Source organism: Besnoitia besnoiti, chromosome II (genome assembly GCF_002563875.1).
Source record: "Besnoitia besnoiti strain Bb-Ger1 chromosome II, whole genome shotgun sequence".
Taxonomy (NCBI): Eukaryota; Apicomplexa; class Conoidasida; order Eucoccidiorida; family Sarcocystidae; genus Besnoitia; species Besnoitia besnoiti.
In genome coordinates, this window is record NC_042357.1 from 143424 (window position 1) to 160228 (window position 16805).

The 16805-nt window shown below is 54.9% G+C and overlaps 5 protein-coding genes across 5 annotated transcripts; 3 read left to right on the plus strand and 2 right to left on the minus strand.

The window, feature by feature from the left end:
* Nucleotides 1-1476: 1476 nt before the first annotated feature.
* BESB_033510 (uncharacterized protein) lies at nucleotides 1477-3331 on the plus strand (the record flags this gene model as incomplete). The annotated part of the gene is made up of 5 exons (XM_029361937.1): nucleotides 1477-1574; nucleotides 2035-2112; nucleotides 2454-2507; nucleotides 2809-2873; nucleotides 3210-3331. 5 exons carry the CDS (start codon nucleotides 1477-1479, stop codon nucleotides 3329-3331), a joined length of 417 nt encoding a protein of 138 aa, XP_029220902.1.
* A 1539-nt stretch (nucleotides 3332-4870) lies between these two features.
* BESB_033520 (uncharacterized protein) lies at nucleotides 4871-5269 on the minus strand (the record flags this gene model as incomplete). Its single annotated transcript, XM_029361938.1, has 1 exon — nucleotides 4871-5269. One exon carries the CDS (start codon nucleotides 5267-5269, stop codon nucleotides 4871-4873), a length of 399 nt encoding a protein of 132 aa, XP_029220903.1.
* Nucleotides 5270-6081: 812 nt separating this feature from the next.
* BESB_033530 (uncharacterized protein) lies at nucleotides 6082-7904 on the plus strand (the record flags this gene model as incomplete). Its single annotated transcript, XM_029361939.1, has 5 exons — nucleotides 6082-6149; nucleotides 6426-6857; nucleotides 7050-7186; nucleotides 7251-7411; nucleotides 7815-7904. 5 exons carry the CDS (start codon nucleotides 6082-6084, stop codon nucleotides 7902-7904), a joined length of 888 nt encoding a protein of 295 aa, XP_029220904.1.
* Nucleotides 7905-12798: 4894 nt separating this feature from the next.
* On the plus strand, nucleotides 12799-14144 carry BESB_033540 (SAG-related sequence SRS48K; the record flags this gene model as incomplete). The annotated part of the gene is made up of 2 exons (XM_029361940.1): nucleotides 12799-13306; nucleotides 13702-14144. 2 exons carry the CDS (start codon nucleotides 12799-12801, stop codon nucleotides 14142-14144), a joined length of 951 nt encoding a protein of 316 aa, XP_029220905.1.
* Nucleotides 14145-14844: 700 nt separating this feature from the next.
* On the minus strand, nucleotides 14845-16160 carry BESB_033550 (SAG-related sequence; the record flags this gene model as incomplete). The annotated part of the gene is made up of 2 exons (XM_029361941.1): nucleotides 14845-15368; nucleotides 15623-16160. The coding sequence occupies 2 exons, from the start codon at nucleotides 16158-16160 to the stop codon at nucleotides 14845-14847; spliced, it is 1062 nt and encodes a 353-aa protein (XP_029220906.1).
* Nucleotides 16161-16805: the final 645 nt, after the last annotated feature.

The following is a 16805-nucleotide window of genomic DNA, read 5'->3' on the forward strand; positions in this document are numbered from 1 at the left end:
TAAAACGAGGAAAGACGAGGAAATAGGCACGCGGGAATTGCCGCGGCGCAGTCTGTCGGTTTTCCTTCTCTAGCCTCTACGCAGATACGCAGATGCTTAGTCGGCGTCGATGACAGTCTCCCGCGGGTTTTTCACCTTTTTCCCGAGAGCGACACAATCGACCACGTGACACGGGCCGCGGCGGGGTCTCCTTCATCGCTGAAAATTTGCGAAACTTAGAAAAATCAACTATCTCCGCGAGTCGTGGAAGGCGAGACGAGACAAGTGCGCATGCGAGTCGCGCCAGATGCAAGCGGAAGGCACTCTTTGCCGCGGGCGCGCTGCGCCGTTTCTCGTGCGTTTTTCAGGTTCACTCCCCCGTTCTCTCTCTCTCCCTCTTTGCCATTCTTCGGCGCCTGTCTCCTTCTCTCTCTTCTTTCTCAGAGATCATCCTGACGTGGAGCTGAGACAGGCTTTTTTCGATCCGGTCGCCTGGAGTCCCTCCTCCCCAGGCCGCGGGGCGTCGTCTCTGCGCACGCTGTAGTGTCACATGCTTGACGTCTTGGCATGATTCAACTCCTCCCGGCTTTTCACCGTTTGCCGTTTGTTTTTTCAGTTTTGGAGGAGTCCACTGAAGCGCGTTTTGTCCCGCCTTCTTGCACACAGAGACTCTACATTTTGGCGTACGGGTTCCGAGCCTGTCTGCGGATCTCCGCATGTGCTGACCGCTGCCTCTGGCGCGTCGTTTACAGTCTCTCGCTTCTTTGCGTTACCTCGTTTTCCTCTTCTTCGTCTCCGTCCGTCGCCTGAGTCACTCCATGCTGCGAGGTTGCAGCGTCGCTTCTAAACCTTTCAACAACTTCTCTCGCTTTTCTCTTTTCGCGCCTTGTTCCACCGCCATTTGCTCCATGCCACCATGTGCCCTCGCCAACTCGCATGAGATGCGACGATTGGAGCTTGTCTGATTCACCTACTCCTCAGCAGCTTTCAACATCGTATACCAGTCTGTGCTTATATATGCATTTATATGTATATGTGAATGTACGTGCGTATGCATGAGCACCTGTATGCACATTTGCACGAAAAGCTGTAGCGTACTTCTCTGCGCGGCTGCGGCACTTAGACGTGGGATATGAATGCAAGAGGAGGATGGTAGGAGAGCGCGTTTTCGCTTGTCCGTCCTTGTTGCTTCGCTCGCATTTTTTCGCTCTCACGATCAAGGAAGGCACTGCATAAGTGGAGGGTTGCGCTGCTTTTCAGAACCCGATCAGACTGCGCAGTGGAGTCAGACCTCCCAGGCGAAGAGAGGCCATGACTACCAACATTTTGGTGCTGCTCTCCACACCTTCGGTGTTCTTCACTCGCATTTTTTTGATTCTCCGTGGCGCTCGGCGCCTGTCGTCTTTCGCGGCTGTCTCCGGCGAACACGAGGCGCGCGGTACACCTGCGGCATCGCCTCGCTGAACGTTTCTGTCGGGCTGGAGCGCCTTGGCAAAGATGCGGAATGCGATTTTCCCGCGCGTGGATTTTCTGCGCTACTTGAAGAAAATCCACGTGAGCTACTGTCCGGCGCGGTCGCAGACGGAAGTCGCCAAGTAAGCTTTGAGCGAGCGACGACACAGCCGGGAGCGGCTTCAGACAACGGGGGCGCGGCCGCGGAGCCCGACGCGGAGGGCGGGGACTGCTGTTTCAGCGCCTCCGTGCCAAACTGCCTTCCGCTTTTTTTTGCACTCCGCCGCAGTGAGGAAACAAGAGAGGCCGCTGGAGGGAGAGACGCAGGCGACGACTTAGAGCGACGAGCCACGCGCGGTCAGCGCGTGGGGGAAGGAGGAAGGTCATCAGCGGCCTTCTGAGAGCCAAGTGCTTCGTGACTGCTTTTGCCGCGCCTCGCACTGCATACATGTCCATGGCGTTGCTTCAAAAACCGTGCTGCATGCTGAAAGATCCATTCAGATCCAGACACTTGGGCCTGCTCTCCTGCGCGTGCACCGAATTCGGGACTCGCTTCGGTTTTCAAGATGGGAGCTTTTCGAGTCCGTTGGTTTTCTTTTGCAGGCAGCTGATCATGCGCGTGACGTCGGAGTCGGTCAAGAAGAAGTTTCCGCACCTCCAGACCTCGTGGGAAATGCTGGCGTGAGTCGCTTCTGTCAGGGCGCTGCCGTCGGGTGCGCTCGCGCGTGCGAGTCTCTTGGCTCCGCCTCCGCGACTGCAGAGCGAGCCAGAAAGAGGCGCCTGCGTGCCTTTGTCCCCCTCCCGTCCCGTTTAGGGCCTGGGGGATAGGGATTGAGGGGTTAGGATCTTACGGCGAAGAGGAGGTGCTGATCCAAGGCATCCTCCTTCGTGTTTCGTGGTGTAGGTCGCAGAGGGCGTGGTTTTGCCGTCGATCCAGACAGTTCTTCAGCGTTTGGCGGTGATTTCGTCTCCGTATTCCACTCTGGCGATTGCGGCGATTGTGTTGACGCTGACGTATGCAGGTACGACGCCCCAGCCACGGTCGAGGTGGAGCTGCTTGACGGCCGCAGGATCCGGTAGGCATTCCGACTCCTCTTTTCAAGCCTTCTGCGCTTCTTCTCAAAGCTCACTGTTCGGGAGTCCCCCAGATTTCGGCATTTTTCCACTCGTCTGTGTGAGCGCTTTTTCCTTGAGCGTGGCTGGAGAAGAAAAGCGTCTCGTCTGACCGGCGGTCTCAGGGCCTGGTCTCCACATCGAGCCCGACAGAGCTTGCCGCTGCTGTCGGGTCTCTGGGCGGGAGGGGAAGGGGTACGTAGGAGGGGAAAACGTAGAGTTTGCTTAGCGGTGTGCCGCGGCGTAGAGTGGGTTTACGCGCAGGAGGATTATTGACGGATACAGCAAACCGGAGAAGAAGAAGATCATAGACGACTGGCGATTCGCAGGTGAGCTACTCCTCGACTAGGAGAGCGGTGAGGTGGGAGGGGGGGGGGGAGGACTCAGTTCAGTGACAACTGGAGCGGTTGGCAGTTTGTTTTAGTTTTTCTGGTGTGTGTGTGTGTGTGCATGGTCCTGGACCTGGTGTCTCTGGCTGAGTGCGGCTAGCGGACTCCTCACTCGCTGAGAGCAGCGTTCGTCCCTAAACCCCAAACCCTGTCTAATCCCGGCTGCCTCACTCACTTCGCCTTCGGTCGGTGTCGCGTCACGTCTCGTCTGTCTCGTCTCAGTACTGCTTCTTCAGTCCCTGTCCCCGACGCTGTCTCTGACTGTTTTTTCTTCAGCCAACATGGAGCCTTGGCCTGAGGTCCTCGCGCCGCAGCCGCGCGGGGCGCCGAGCGGCGGAGCCGCACCGCGGCCTGAAGCGTCTGCTGTGGACGCCAAAGCCCAGGAGGGCACTAAGTGAGGCTCCACAACAGCGTTTTTCTTGCTTCGTTTTGATGCCTTGTTCCCTCTTCTCGATTCTGTGTCTTGCTCTGGCGGACCGGGGGCCGTTGCGGCATCGAGTCGCCCTCCGACTTTCCTTTCCGCTTCCCTTTCGGTCTTAATATCGGTTTCCTGTTTCGTAGTTGTTGAGTCTTTTGTCGTCAAACGCTTTGCAATTCTACAAACTGAGAGTGCTCACCTCTGCCTGGCGCTGTTTTCTTCGTATCTCCGCTTGTCGCGCGTCAGGGCCTCTCTGCCTTCACTGCTTTTCAAATGATAGCAGCGCGGCAGGCGGACGCTTGCGACAATTTCCGCCGCCTGTCTCTTGATTTCTCTCGAATCGACCATGCTTCGGCAGCATCCTCCCGTCGCGGTCTCTGCAGCCCCGCGGGGGACCAGCGGAAACGTGATGTTCCCCGAGCCGAGTACTTGAGCTCCTATGTGTTTGAGCGAAGACACATGATAATACAAGGCAGGGCTTACCTGTCCCGTAGCTGTAGATGAATCCCAAATCTAGAGGCCGCCTCCAGTCGGGATGCGGCAGCTATTAGTTTCCGTTTCCGCGTGCTGCTCATCCAAGACTTTCTGTTAGCTTGTGTCTGACACGCACCACACGTTTTCTGCGCCTGGGGCAGCATGCCACGCTTCCTATGCGTCATGGAGCAGCTGCGTTTGTCCGTGCACGCTTCACTACCGAACGCTCTCAGATTGATGGCAGAAAAACGCAGGTACTTTAGAGGTTTACCTCTACTCGCCCGGACACTAGCCGGTACAATTTTTGAAAAATGCCAAGAACACCGGTAGCTCTCGGGGGCTCTCCGGTCGAAAACGGGGGCGGACCGTGGTGTGCGATGCATAGATCAATTCCGACATTAAGGACGGTTCCGGCAGATAGGTTCTACGCTTCGGTAGGATACAAATACAAAACAGGAAAGGGCAGTGCAATGGCAACTTCACGTACCGCTGAGCAACAGAGGCCGCCAAGTCACTAAATACTCTATCACAAGAAAGGGAACTAAGGCAAGCGCTGGAGCTAAGACCGTGAGACGCGCGCGCACGCGAGGTGTCGCGTGAGAATGTGTCCGCTTTGGGGTACGTGGGGAGGCAGCCGTTGCGTAGGAGCGAGAACTAGATCTCGGCAGCCTCATGAAGAGCGGCAACGCTTAACAATCGCTATGCGGAAGTCAGCGCATGTGGGAGAGCGTCCTGCCTTTTCCAAAGTTTGAGGAGCTCGCGCGAGCGCAAATCTGTACGGAAACAAGACAGCAGCAGTTACAGATCCTCCAGTCGCCTGGGGTTCCGGTAGACGTAAATGGGGTGAGACGTGAAGGTCGTACGCGCGTCGAGACTAATCCGCCACTAAGAATAGGTGGACTGAGTACTAATATGCGAGCAGTAAGGCTGATGAATGATAACCCAGATGCACAGAATATAGAGATGGTCTGTGGGTGCGGCTCAGAGGACGCGTCCCACCTACTCTAGGCTGCTCTGACGGTCTTCGAACAGTGACTGCGGGCGTTCAGCATCGCTCGACAGCGTTGCCTTGCACAGGTAGAGCCTCTGGTGCGAAGTACCTTTTCAGAATTTGACGCAAGGATCGGCCTCCGACGGATGGTGTCGTCGGTGGACCTCCGTTAGGGCTGAGACCAGCCACCTGTCCAACAACAGGGGACCTCCTAAATGGATCGCTGTGTGAGCTGCACGCACGCACTCCACTAGAGTGCAGGAGGGCACCGCGTCGAGGAGGAACGTATGCCTGCGTCGGTGGATGAGCAGGTGGCTCTGGAGCTGCTCGGCGGGTCTCGCGATGGGGACACCCGTGTGGGGTCGGATCCAAATGGCGTTTCCAGTTTCTGCCGGGACCTGCTAGACTCTCCGCAGCACAAAACACAAAGCTGTGCGTGGAAGGGCTCGTCATGTCCAAATTCCTGACTCGAAGTTAGAAGTCTTCGCAATGGTCGGACGCGCAAGGAGTAACACCCGGGCGCCCCGCGGGCGTACCACACTTTTGGCAGACACAGCGAGACCCAGCCGGGTCCCGTCCCCTTGTCCCCCCCCCAAAACGCATCCCCCGTTGCCACGCCGCTGCGAATCACCGACTGCAAAACGCACTATAGTCGGGCGCTCATGTCTCGGAGCACACCGCCACCATCTTGGCCACGGGTAGTCAAAGGTGCAGGGCGGATCTCGCGAATCGCTGCGATTTCCGCAGCTCAGCTGAAGGCTTCAGGCGCGAAGTGATTCGGTGGGAGCTGTCATCTCAGATCGTTTTCGCGAAGACTTCAGAAACACGTAGCTCTATAAACCTGTGAAACGACTGCGGTAGGCCGCCGTACGCCACTGAGGACAACCCGATCTCCAACATTCACCAGTCATACATATTACGACAGTGGCAACGCCTAACATAAGAAGTTGCGTCCCGTCCAGCTCTGTTGCGGAGTTGCACATCATCACGCTCCAGAGCTCGCGTCCCGGTTTGCCTGCTCCAACTCGACGCAGCGCTTCACGTCTGCGAGTCTGTGTGGAACCGGACGCGGTCTTTGACCGTGGTCCGCTGCGTAACGCTTCACTTCTGACGAGTCCAGAGTCGAGGACCCCCGCTGCGCCGCAAGCTTGGGGAGGCGCCGCCCGCGCCCACCCTCCCGTCCCCCTGCGGCCGCTCCCACTGGGGCGGGAGGCACGGAGGAGTCGTCAGCCCAGCACGACCTTCACGCGATTGGCAGCTGGAGTATGGCCTGGCGCCTTAGAACTTGTGAATACTTTCTGCAGGCTCTGGCAGAGCTGCAGCATAAAGAATTGTGAGGAATGGTGCTTGCTGGATATTTCCTGAGTGTTTTACTCGCCTCACACAAATGCTTAAGATGTGTCAGTGTGCGACAGAGAGAGTTGTGACGCCCACGTGATATGACATGAACGCTTAGTATCACTACACTACGTCCGTCAAATGCTGAGGGCGCTCGCTCTACGCACGTAGAATATCCCGCCCCATCTTCGTGAAAGTGCAGAGTTGGAGAGGCCTTTTTTGCAGTACCTCACCTTTGCCGCTTGCCTGGCGTGTTTGGTCAAGTGCGCAGAGAGAATGTTCCTGAATACCCCTCCTGCAATAGCAACGTCAAACTGCTTTCCTCTGCCATTGTCTACGAAAGGACGACCGCACAGTTCAAGTGTGAGGGCGCAGACGGCTTGCAGCCGGGCAACGACGGAAAGAAATTCTGCATGGACACGGCCTGCAGTACGACACCCTCGCTGGGTGAAGATTTCGAGCTCGATTACCAGTCCAGCCACGAGTACACGCTCAAAGTTGAAAAACAGCCACAGGACTCCAGGACGTTGTATTTTTTCTGCAAGAATATCTCTGGGAGAGCTACTCTTCGACAAAGCAGGGCAGAGGCCGTGTCTGAACGGGAGGCCACTTGCACTATTCAAATTCTGGCGGTTGGCTCCACACCACTGGACAAGAAGACGGACCGAAACTCAGATCATGCACCTCGACGGCAACACCATCGGTATGACTCTCTGCTTTTTTTTTCATTTCTTTTTGCATAACGCTCTCTCTGCATGAGCAACGACGCGGCGCGGCCATGTGCGGGAGAAACTGAGCAGATTTCACTACGGGGATGTTTCTTTGCAAGCAGACAATCCAGCGTAGAATATGCTTGAGCGCGCCTTCACACACGGTCATGATCGTGTTATCGCAGCCGCACCGTTACGGTCCTGTTCGTCCCGCTCGTTTCTATCCTCGACATGCACTCGCAGGAACTTCCCCTCGGGAGCTTCCGCGCGTTTGGACCTTCTGCACTGTCATACTCACCGCAGTCAGCTGCGTCGCACTCAGGTAAAAACCGTCGTGTTTGATGTTTTGTGTAGCCTGCGCGTGCTCGACCACCTATAATTTTCAGAGAAGTGCAAAAACGGCAAGGACCTCTTCCTCAGCGTTACGCCGAACAAGAACAAGGTCGCATTCTCGAGCCACACAGGAGCGTCTGCGTCACCAGATAGCATGGAGAACGCCTTTCAAGATAGAGACGTTCAAACGGAAAAGCGTCTCACGGAGTTGGAGGTGAGTGGCACTCGGCTACTGAGGCAGGCCGACACCACTGCACATAATGGAGACAAAGGACTCACTAGCTACATCCTGGAGATTTCAAAGTTTCCGCAGAGCGACGCGCCCGTAAACCTGTACTGCGAGTGGAGGCCAAGGGAGAAAAGCGGAACTTCGCATGCCAGAGGCTGCAACGTGCTTAGCACCTCCAAGAATGGGAGTACAAAGGTAATTGCAACTAAGAAACCAAAGTTATAAGGTGAATTTAGATGGAGAGCACACCGATAAAAGACATTCCGTCCAGCTACGTGTTTTCCCAGACCAGCGCGACAGTTGGAGCGACTCTGTTTTCGGCTGTGCTGACTACGGGATTCGGGCTTTGACGCGTATATGCCCAATTGCCAATCTGCTTTTGCGGCAGACGTGCATCGCCGATCGGTTGACGCATGTCTACATTGCTTCAGCACTGGCAGTCCCCAACCGTGCCCATGGCAAGATTGTTTCTTGGTGACACCGTTTCTACATTAGAAGCGCCGGCGTGACGCGACCTGGCATTTCCCACTAGCAATGCGAGAACGCGGTTTTTCTCATGCAGCATTCCAGGTTGCTATGACCAGCGGAGACGACCAATGTGCGCGACGACGGGGTGGAGCGTGAAATATTTGGAGCACGTTTGCTATGTGCGTCTTTTCGTATGCATTTGGTACTCTCTGCGGCCGCCCAAATGCTCGCCCTTGGAACGGGATATGAGATGACTAACATGCACAATAGCACCGCGACACTTCCCCAAGAGTTGTCTTCATCCTTGCGTACGCGCACGCTGCCAGTTCTGTTCGTGGCTGGTGCATTTTTTGGAGCTTCCTGGTGTCGGCGTCCGCTTCCCCGCTTGCCGCGGAACGGTCTATCAGGTCCCCTGTGTGAGACCCTACTCTGGATGGCAGGCATGAACATACGCTCCCCACTCTTGGTGGAAGCCTCTACTCGATACTGCAGTGTAGGAGATTGTCTGTTAGAGACGCTCCAGCGCGTTTCAGGGTGTCTCGAATATTGAGAGCTTGCACCTAACGTGAGGCGGAGCCGTTAGAGTTGTGTTCAAGCGCGAGCGCCGGTCGCTAAACCTGCGACACTGAACCCATCTCAGCACGACCGCTGAAACATCAAGCACCACTGAGCACCTGTGCCTGCACGCGCCGCTACTGCAGGCCCTTCTGCGTTTTGGCCGGTCTGGGCGGTGTTGTGAACGAATCTGTATGGGAGCGAGGGTTCATTCTTTCGGCAGCACAACTTATCCGCAAACATTTTTTAAGGCACAGGGCCCGCCAAATGAAAATGCCTCGTAAAAGAGCGCACAGCTACACCTGTAGAGGCAGTTTCTGTCGGGTCTTCGTGGCTTTCCCGCTAGGCTTCGTTACAGAAGAACTTCGAGAACGCCTCCGAAGGCAGCGGGTGCCGGAAAGAAAGCGTATCGCTGAGTTTGAGTTCCCCGGCACTCTACTACAGTGGAAGGCCAATACAAACGGTGGGACCAAACAGCATGGAGATTCCCTGGCGGTGTCCAGCTTTCCAGAGAGCGACAAACCAGCTGAGCGTCACCACAAGAGTATGCCCGCTGCGCCGCCTGCACCTCCGGAGGCGGAAACGCTGCGCGCTTCACCGTGTGTAAGAATTCGCTAGAACGCGGTATATCACACCAGTGTTACTGCTGCAGTGTTGATCATCTCCTCTCTGGCGATGGGTTGTGCTTTACGGGCCGACAGTCGTTCAGTCCTTCCGCACTCTCACCTTGGAGACTGATTGCCCGTGGAGATGATACACTTGAAGCAATTTCCACTTATGCACCGATCACCACTGATGCGTTGTCTGAAACTCAGGGGAGAGATGGATACACGGCTGTCAGGAAGGCGCTGTATACGCCCGCAAAGAAGGCGGCATACCGCCGTCCCAGGCCCCTCACTATCTTCCAAACTGCTACAGCATTCCCGAAGGAAAGTCAGTGCCGCCGAATCGGAGTGTGGCTTTGGCACATGCTTCACGCAGAGCGTTGCGTAGTCAGGCCGATGCCGGGACTCGTGCCATTCAACTCCGTCGCCCTCCTGCTGCGGGGTAGCCGCCCGAATCGGTTGCGCGGGTGTGTAACCGATTCGGGCGGCTCGGCGCCACGAGGCCGTTCGGCCGTCCCGAACTTTGCGCTGGAAAGCCTGCGAATTTATCAAGGTATTGTATCAAGAGAAATACGAAAACAGATGCAAACGTGGCATAATCTTATCCAGCCTTCGACAATGACTCTGCATTCGTTACTTCAAGCAGATAGCGTCCTTGTCGCCAGCGACACATCGGCTGTGGAGCGCCGCGGAAGCCAACTCTCTGTGGTGTCTTGCATCTTGTGCGGACGTGTTGCGGCTCAGCCAACATTTGCTCTATCTCGCCGGCGCTGTTACATGTTGCTGCAGGCCGTCGTGGAGCACATATTCCCACTACGGGAGACGCCCGGCGTTTGAACCACCCACATTGGTTGACCATTGAATGAACCACAGAATGCTACACATGTTACAGCAATGTGAGAAGCAATTTCAGAAGAGCGACTATTGGCGACTATTTTACTTGCCATCTGTAGATCTCTGAGACCGGATTATTTATCAGTTTTTTCTGGGGAGTATATACGACGAGTTGGACTACTGGTTTAGATGTTGAAGGTGCCTGGAGCGGTTTCTGCAATCGCGGCTGTGTTTGTTCGAACCCCTGAGGTTTGCGGTAGATCCGCGGACCTAGATGTAGTAGATGAGCCTTTGCCCGAGGTGGCTTTACGTGACGATTGGCTGCTCTGTCGTAATTCTAGGGAATCACATGGACGACATGCAATCTATTCAACGCGCTTTTGCGCAGTGCCGCTCTTGCCATTGCAACCCGCAAAACCCCTATCGTACAGTGTGCCTCACAGGCGACGACGTACACTACTTGCATGAAGAATGCCAAAATAATTCCGTTTATGTCACTGAAAGCAGCCAGCATGCGGAGTTCAAATGTGAAAAAGATGATGGGCTGGTTTCACCTTCTGTTAAACCTGCAAACCGCAAAACCCAGAAGTTCTGCTCGAAGTCGACGTGCACCGATACGGCCGCACTGAGACCCTTGTTCACCCTCAGGGAGAGAGACGAACACGTAATAAACTCTCGTACTAAACGGCCAGCCGAACGAGCCCAAAACGCTCTACTTAGCCTGCAAGAAGGAAGCGGCGGTTGCGCCGCCAGTTGTGGCGAACGACTCCGGGGCCGTTGACTCAATAGACATCAACTGCGCGATTCAAATTGCGGTATTTGGTTCAAAGCTGAACACGTACACCCAAAAGTGAGCCTGAGAAAACCGAGGCTGGCATTTGTCACCCAGGTTGCTTCAGGCGCCAGCAGCAGAATGCGGGCACCGGAGCATATGCGTCGCCTTCAACATGCCTTATACACCATGGAAAATTCTCGAGTAAGACATCTCTGTTTCTGCCTCGCTTGCTCGCCGCTAGGGAGATCAAGCAAGCCCTCCATTGACACGCCGATGGCTGAAAAAAACGGACACCGGCGTAGGACGTACTTGCCGCGCAAGTAAAAACGAGACACGCGTAGTAACTCGTCGAAACAAAGGCAAAACCGGTGATGTGGTTCCAGGGTTTCATCCCTGCCTGTCGGTGGCGTTACCAAACCAAACGAAGGCGAGCCTAGCGGGCTTCTGCTGTGGGGTGAGGGTGCTCACTCCTCCTCGTCTGGCTTGACTGTGTCCCCTCCGACAGTAGACGCCAGCCTGGCGTCGTTTCCCTTCGCCTTCACCTATGCGGGGATACCGTGCCATCGTTCGTTTGTGGGCATCTGCATTTGCTGGTGATGGTTTCGCGTGCGCTGCGATTTTCCGATGCATGCCACGACGGCAAGCAGCTCTCAATCGGCTCAGTCCCACGGAAAGCGAAGTCATATTCCGATGCGACGACTACGCACTGTTGTCTCCAGATGATTTCAGGAACGCCTTCTAAGACAGTGGATGCACGAAGGAAAAGAGTCTGGCTGACTTTGGGCTCGCAGGCACTCTCCTACTGTCGTGGCACAGTACAAAAGGTGACGTCAAACAGCTGGGAATTTGTGACGTTAAACAAGCAAGATATTCCCTGACGGTGTCTAGTTTTCCAGCGGGCGACAAACCAGTTCAGCTCCATACAAGTGTAAGCCCGTTCCTCCATGTGCTCCTGCAGGAGCCAAAGGCTGCGTCATGTCACGACGGTTTCCACGGAGACGGTGCTCTCCAGCAACGCGCTACATCACACCAGTGTTACTGCTGCAGTGTTCATCATCTCCTCTCTGGCGCTGGGTTATGGTTTCTGAGCGGAAAGGAGTAATGTTCTCCTCTCTTGCACCGTGGAGGCTTGCCGCGCGTGAGGCTGAGACGTGTGGATGAATTCACGCTTCTTCAGCAACCGCGACTGTTTTGATGAACCGTCTGCGGCTCATCGAAGTACTGGAGATACGACGAGCACGCAGGCACTATAAATGTCACCTGCAAATGCTGCGTGCCACATCCCACTATTCTGAGTTGTTTTAAGAATCTTTATAAATTCATACGAATAGCGCTGTTAGCGGCAACCTGTGGATTGTGGGACGGTCAAAGGTTCTTTTTGCGAGGAGAAATAATCTGCACTCCCTCATAGAAGCTTGCAGGCGCAGACGGAGATATACGCGAGGGGGGGACTGCCCCTGGAGGTAAACGGTGGATTCCACGAACCGTGTAGTTGAATCATCTCGCTGACAATATCAGTCGCTGTCAAATGCCATGGAACCAGGAAGTTGCGCATACCGGACAGCCTCAGATTCAAAAAAAGGTGGCGGAGCGAGTACTGGTCCGTCGCCGGCGAAGGGACTTGCGCGCGAGTATCCGTGCCTCGTCCCGTGTAGCACTCCGTCCACGGGAGGCTTCGGCTACGGCTAGCCTCACTCTTTCCCTTCCCAAGTCCGAACCGGTATGTCTCGTGAACGACAACCTTTCCACACCGCCAGTTCTGTCTTGGTGCTCGACAGACATTCTTCAGTGCTGGCGAAATATTGAGGTGCGCACTATGAAGCTTGAGAGACGCATCCAGTACCGAGCCTAGCCCACACACCGGCACTCACCGGCGCGCAGCTCACCGAAGACGCCTGAGTGACCTCCGGAGCCGCAAGACGCGACTAACCGTGACGCGGCACCCATACAAAGCAGATTCTTACTGTGATTTTTGAGTACCCGTGAACAGGGATGCCACCGCTACACTGTAGACTCCTATCCACCATTTCCTGTTCTTTCGTGGGCGAGCAGCTGTTTTCAACTCCAGTGGCGGAGCGTCAGTGGCGAGATTCCGATACTCCCCACAATTGACAATATTCTTCAGGTATATCAGCATGGCAGGAAGATCATCCGACTTCGCAAATATTTCGCGGCCCCTCCGGCGTGCGCTGGCTGCTGCAGTTTTCGCGGCATTTATATACTCAGCCCAAGCCGATTCGGGACAGGAGAAGCATTACGTCACATGTGCGAACAGCACCACCCTGATTTCTCTCCCGCTCACCAAGACCAGTGATTCAGTGAACTTCAAGTGCCCCGCAAACTACACGTTGTCACCGGAGGTCTCCGCCAAACAGCAATTCTGCAAAGACGCGAAGTGCAACGTAACGGCAGACTTGGATGACGCCTATAAGCTTCAGGCCGCAAACAAAAATGAAGGATACTCGCTCACAATGGTGAAACAACCTGCCGCATCAACTAACCTCTATTTCGTGTGTAAGGAAACCACCGGACCGGATCTCGTCCGCCGCGTTCTGGAAAGAACGCAGTCAGCTGCCAACGCGTCGACGTGCACGATTCAAGTCCCGGTCCACGGCTCATCTGTGTTTCCTGCATCTGCAGAAAGTAAGTCTGCTTCAAGGTTCCGCTGCCTCACCTTCGATTGTACCTTATTCCTTTTATTTCACCACCTCCGTGGTCGATTTCCCGAGTAACTCGACAAATCGTTTACTGCATATGCGAACCCCAGACGGAAGCCGTTTCGAGGCGTCCCTCCGGTGACACACCAGAGCGGAGCTTCCCTTTGTTCTTATGCAGCGCGTCACTAGCCGTGTCCCGCTTCGTATCTCTGAAAATTCATACTGAGAAAGAGATCCACTTCCAGGCTTCACATGTCTGGCGGAATCCTGCTGCCTTTGGGGAAAGAATCTAGAGCCCGAGGGTCTGACATATGTGGTGCCCTCTGCCTCTCTCTCAGGCGTAGATACTCCCTTTCGGCGCTGTTTTTTTCCGTTTTTCAGCTGTGTGTGAAAAGGATCCTCTCTCTATCAGCTTGTCGCCTGAGAAGAGTACTGTCATCTTTCGGTGCGGGAAAGACGCAGCGCTGTCGCCGACGAACTTGGAGAACGCATTTTCGGGAAGCGCTTGCACGACAGAGAAGACCCTGAAGGAACTCGGCGTCAGTGGCTCTCTCGTGGAAGGGAGCTCGGGAGAGGCCAGCGCAGACGCTCAAACTGCCTACTCCCTCACTGTTTCGAGCTTCCCGACAGAATCGCCGGCGCAGCTGTGCTACAAGTGCACAACGAAGAGCCAGCCAAGCGATGGCAAGACGACTGCAAGCGAATGCAGAGTGGTGATTGACGTTGCCCAGGTAAGCAGCTCGGCTGGCAGCCTGACAGCAGAGAGCAGCATTCTCGCTGCTCTGGCTCTATGCTCTGCCTTCACCGGCCGCCAACTCCTCTAATCACAGCAGATATATTGGCACATCGAAGCGGCCATGCAAACGCGATGAGGGCCTTCCAAGGCTGTTTCCATTTGCAAGCATGTGATAGAGGCTGTTTGCGGCAGGCCGCGATGTTGCGAGGGAGAATACAAACAACTGTTGGCGCACTACAGTTGCGTCAGTCTTTCATGGGGGAGTTGTGGTCCCACAAACATCTTTGACGTAGCGTTTTTACGCAACGCTGAAAGCGGGCTCCAATCGGTGACAAGGCTTTCGCAGCCTTCCACAGTGCGTCTCTGCGCTGAAGGTTTGCGAAGCAGCCTTTACAGAGCGGCGTCAACGTGCAGCATGCAGTGAGTTATAATCAGCGTACATTTGAAACAGGAATTGTGGTAGTAGGTCCCTTCTCTTTTGCGATTACTGCATGGCTTACCCTATAACGAACATTGCTCATGGACAGAGGTTCCCAGGCAGACGGCTACTGAGGATGAGGTGCAGCCTTTGAAAATCCACCCGGAAACATAAAAGTGCGAGCCAATATCCAAAGGCATGTCAATTCACCGTCTTGGCGGTCTGCACCGTAATATGACTGGAGGTGCCCGGTAGCGTGCCGCAGACTTTTGAGCTGTATTTGTCAGACTCCACGGCAACAGCGCGCAAGACTATACGTAGGACTAAAGACTCAGCGTGCTTGCATTTGAAACACTAGATAATCTTTCAGTTACAAGGAGCACAGAATCAGTTGTGTGACCAAGAAACTGGAAAAAGACAAGACGTTCGCCGCGAGCTGGAGGCCTTCTGCGCCACTCCCTGTTGGCGCCGTTGTCGTTGTGCCCGTTTCACCATTGCCACCGGAAGGTGCATCTTGGTTGCTATCGGGGGGGAGCGCTGATGGAGGGACGACAGGGATGTTGACCCGCATTTTGCATTCCGTGTCCGTGTTGCTAATTTGCAATTCGGGTTTCGCTTTCTTGCATTTGTAGCAAAGCGACACCGAGGTGCTTTTAGGAAAGGTTTCGACTGTGAATGTGTATGCGGGTTCTCCGTCTTGCGAGGACTTCCCTTCCACTAAAGACGCTTTGAGGTCGAGTTGGTCTAGACGCCTTTTTTCACAGTTTTTCCCTTCAAACGTCTCCTCGAATTCACTCGGATTCCAGGTGCTGCCTTTGGCGCACTTGAAGGTCACTGTTTTTGCTTCGGGTGAAAGAGTGACCGTGTTCTCTTCTTCTGCTCCTTTGCACTCATCTGTAATAACGAAATCAAACCGCATCCGGCCAGATCGCACATCCGAGGGGTTGAGGCAATCTATTTGATTGGTAGCGCGCCCGCTACGAACGCAGTATGAGTCCCGGAGCAAGCTAGTCTCGTTTCAGAGAGCACGTGGAACATGTACGCGACTTTTGCACGCACGTGCGAGGGACGTTTCAGCATGAGCTGGGGCTGAGTAGAGGCTCCAGCGGGCAGCAACAGACGCGAAGGGGTGCAAACCCCCGACTCACGCTCTTGCTTGGCCGGATCTGTGCCCCACGCCGCGATCTGGAAAGTGCATGTGGTTGCAGCCTTGCCAAGGTCCTCATTTGATACGACTTGTCTGCCTGGCGCCTTGCCGCTCTTCTTGCAGAGGAAGTACAAGGTACTGGGCGTCCTCTGAGGCGCTACTAGCTTGAGGCTGTGTTCAGCAGCGGAAGGCGGGTCTTGGGTGAGAAGGAGAAATTTCGTGTCTAATTTTGTTGTTGCATTGCAGGCCGAGTCGTTACAAAACATACTGGACGCCAGTTCGGGATAGAGTACGGAACCATCCGGGCACTTCAACTTTACGCTCTTCGAGGCCTCTGCAAGGGACGCTGTTTTTACAACGGGGTTGTCGTCGCAAGTTAGTGTAAGGGGAGACACGGAGGCAACGGTTTCAGCGCTGTATAACACGCCAGATAGGGCAGTGGACAGGGCGAACACGAACCAGTCCAGTCTGAAGTGTTGGGCACTGCGAATTCCCGGACGCCCTTTCCATGGGGAGCGAAGAATATCTGCCGCCTCCATGTTTACTTCAGTGACGACGAGGCTCTAGAGAGCGGTGGATTCTGCAAACCAATAAATGACTGAATAATGGCAATCGTTTTCCAAGCCAGCATGCCACAAAGTCCACATTCGTTTGATAGAATCAGTCACGCAGTTGACATCGCCGACGATCCAAATTCTTACCACGTCCTCAAGGTTGCGGGGGTGTTTTACTAAACTCACGGCGAAAATGGAACGTGAGCCTTGGAGAACTGACGGCAGGCCCTGACTTATTCTCTTCACCGAGCTCTGAATGCAGCATTGAACAAGGAAATCAGCGCTCTGAAGACTGATCCGGGATATTTCCGAGTCGGCCCCGCCAGCAGAGCAGCTGGAAGAAATTTCATCACACAATGTGCATCCTGTGTCAGCTGCGTCTGATACGGTAACGCATCCAAGCCTTTTGATTCCTGGAGCAAAACGTACTGCATGACTGTCTTTTAGATTTACTCAACCGCAACTGATCAGTTTCCGGTGCATGCGGGCTGCAACTGTCCGCAAAAGACCGGCTCGCCTTGGCAGGGGCACGGAGGCAGCTGCGTCTCCTTTCAGCTCGTCCGAGACACCGCAATCTAGGTAGCGGGGACCGCAGCTCTACTATGACTTACACCAGTAGCCACACGGCAC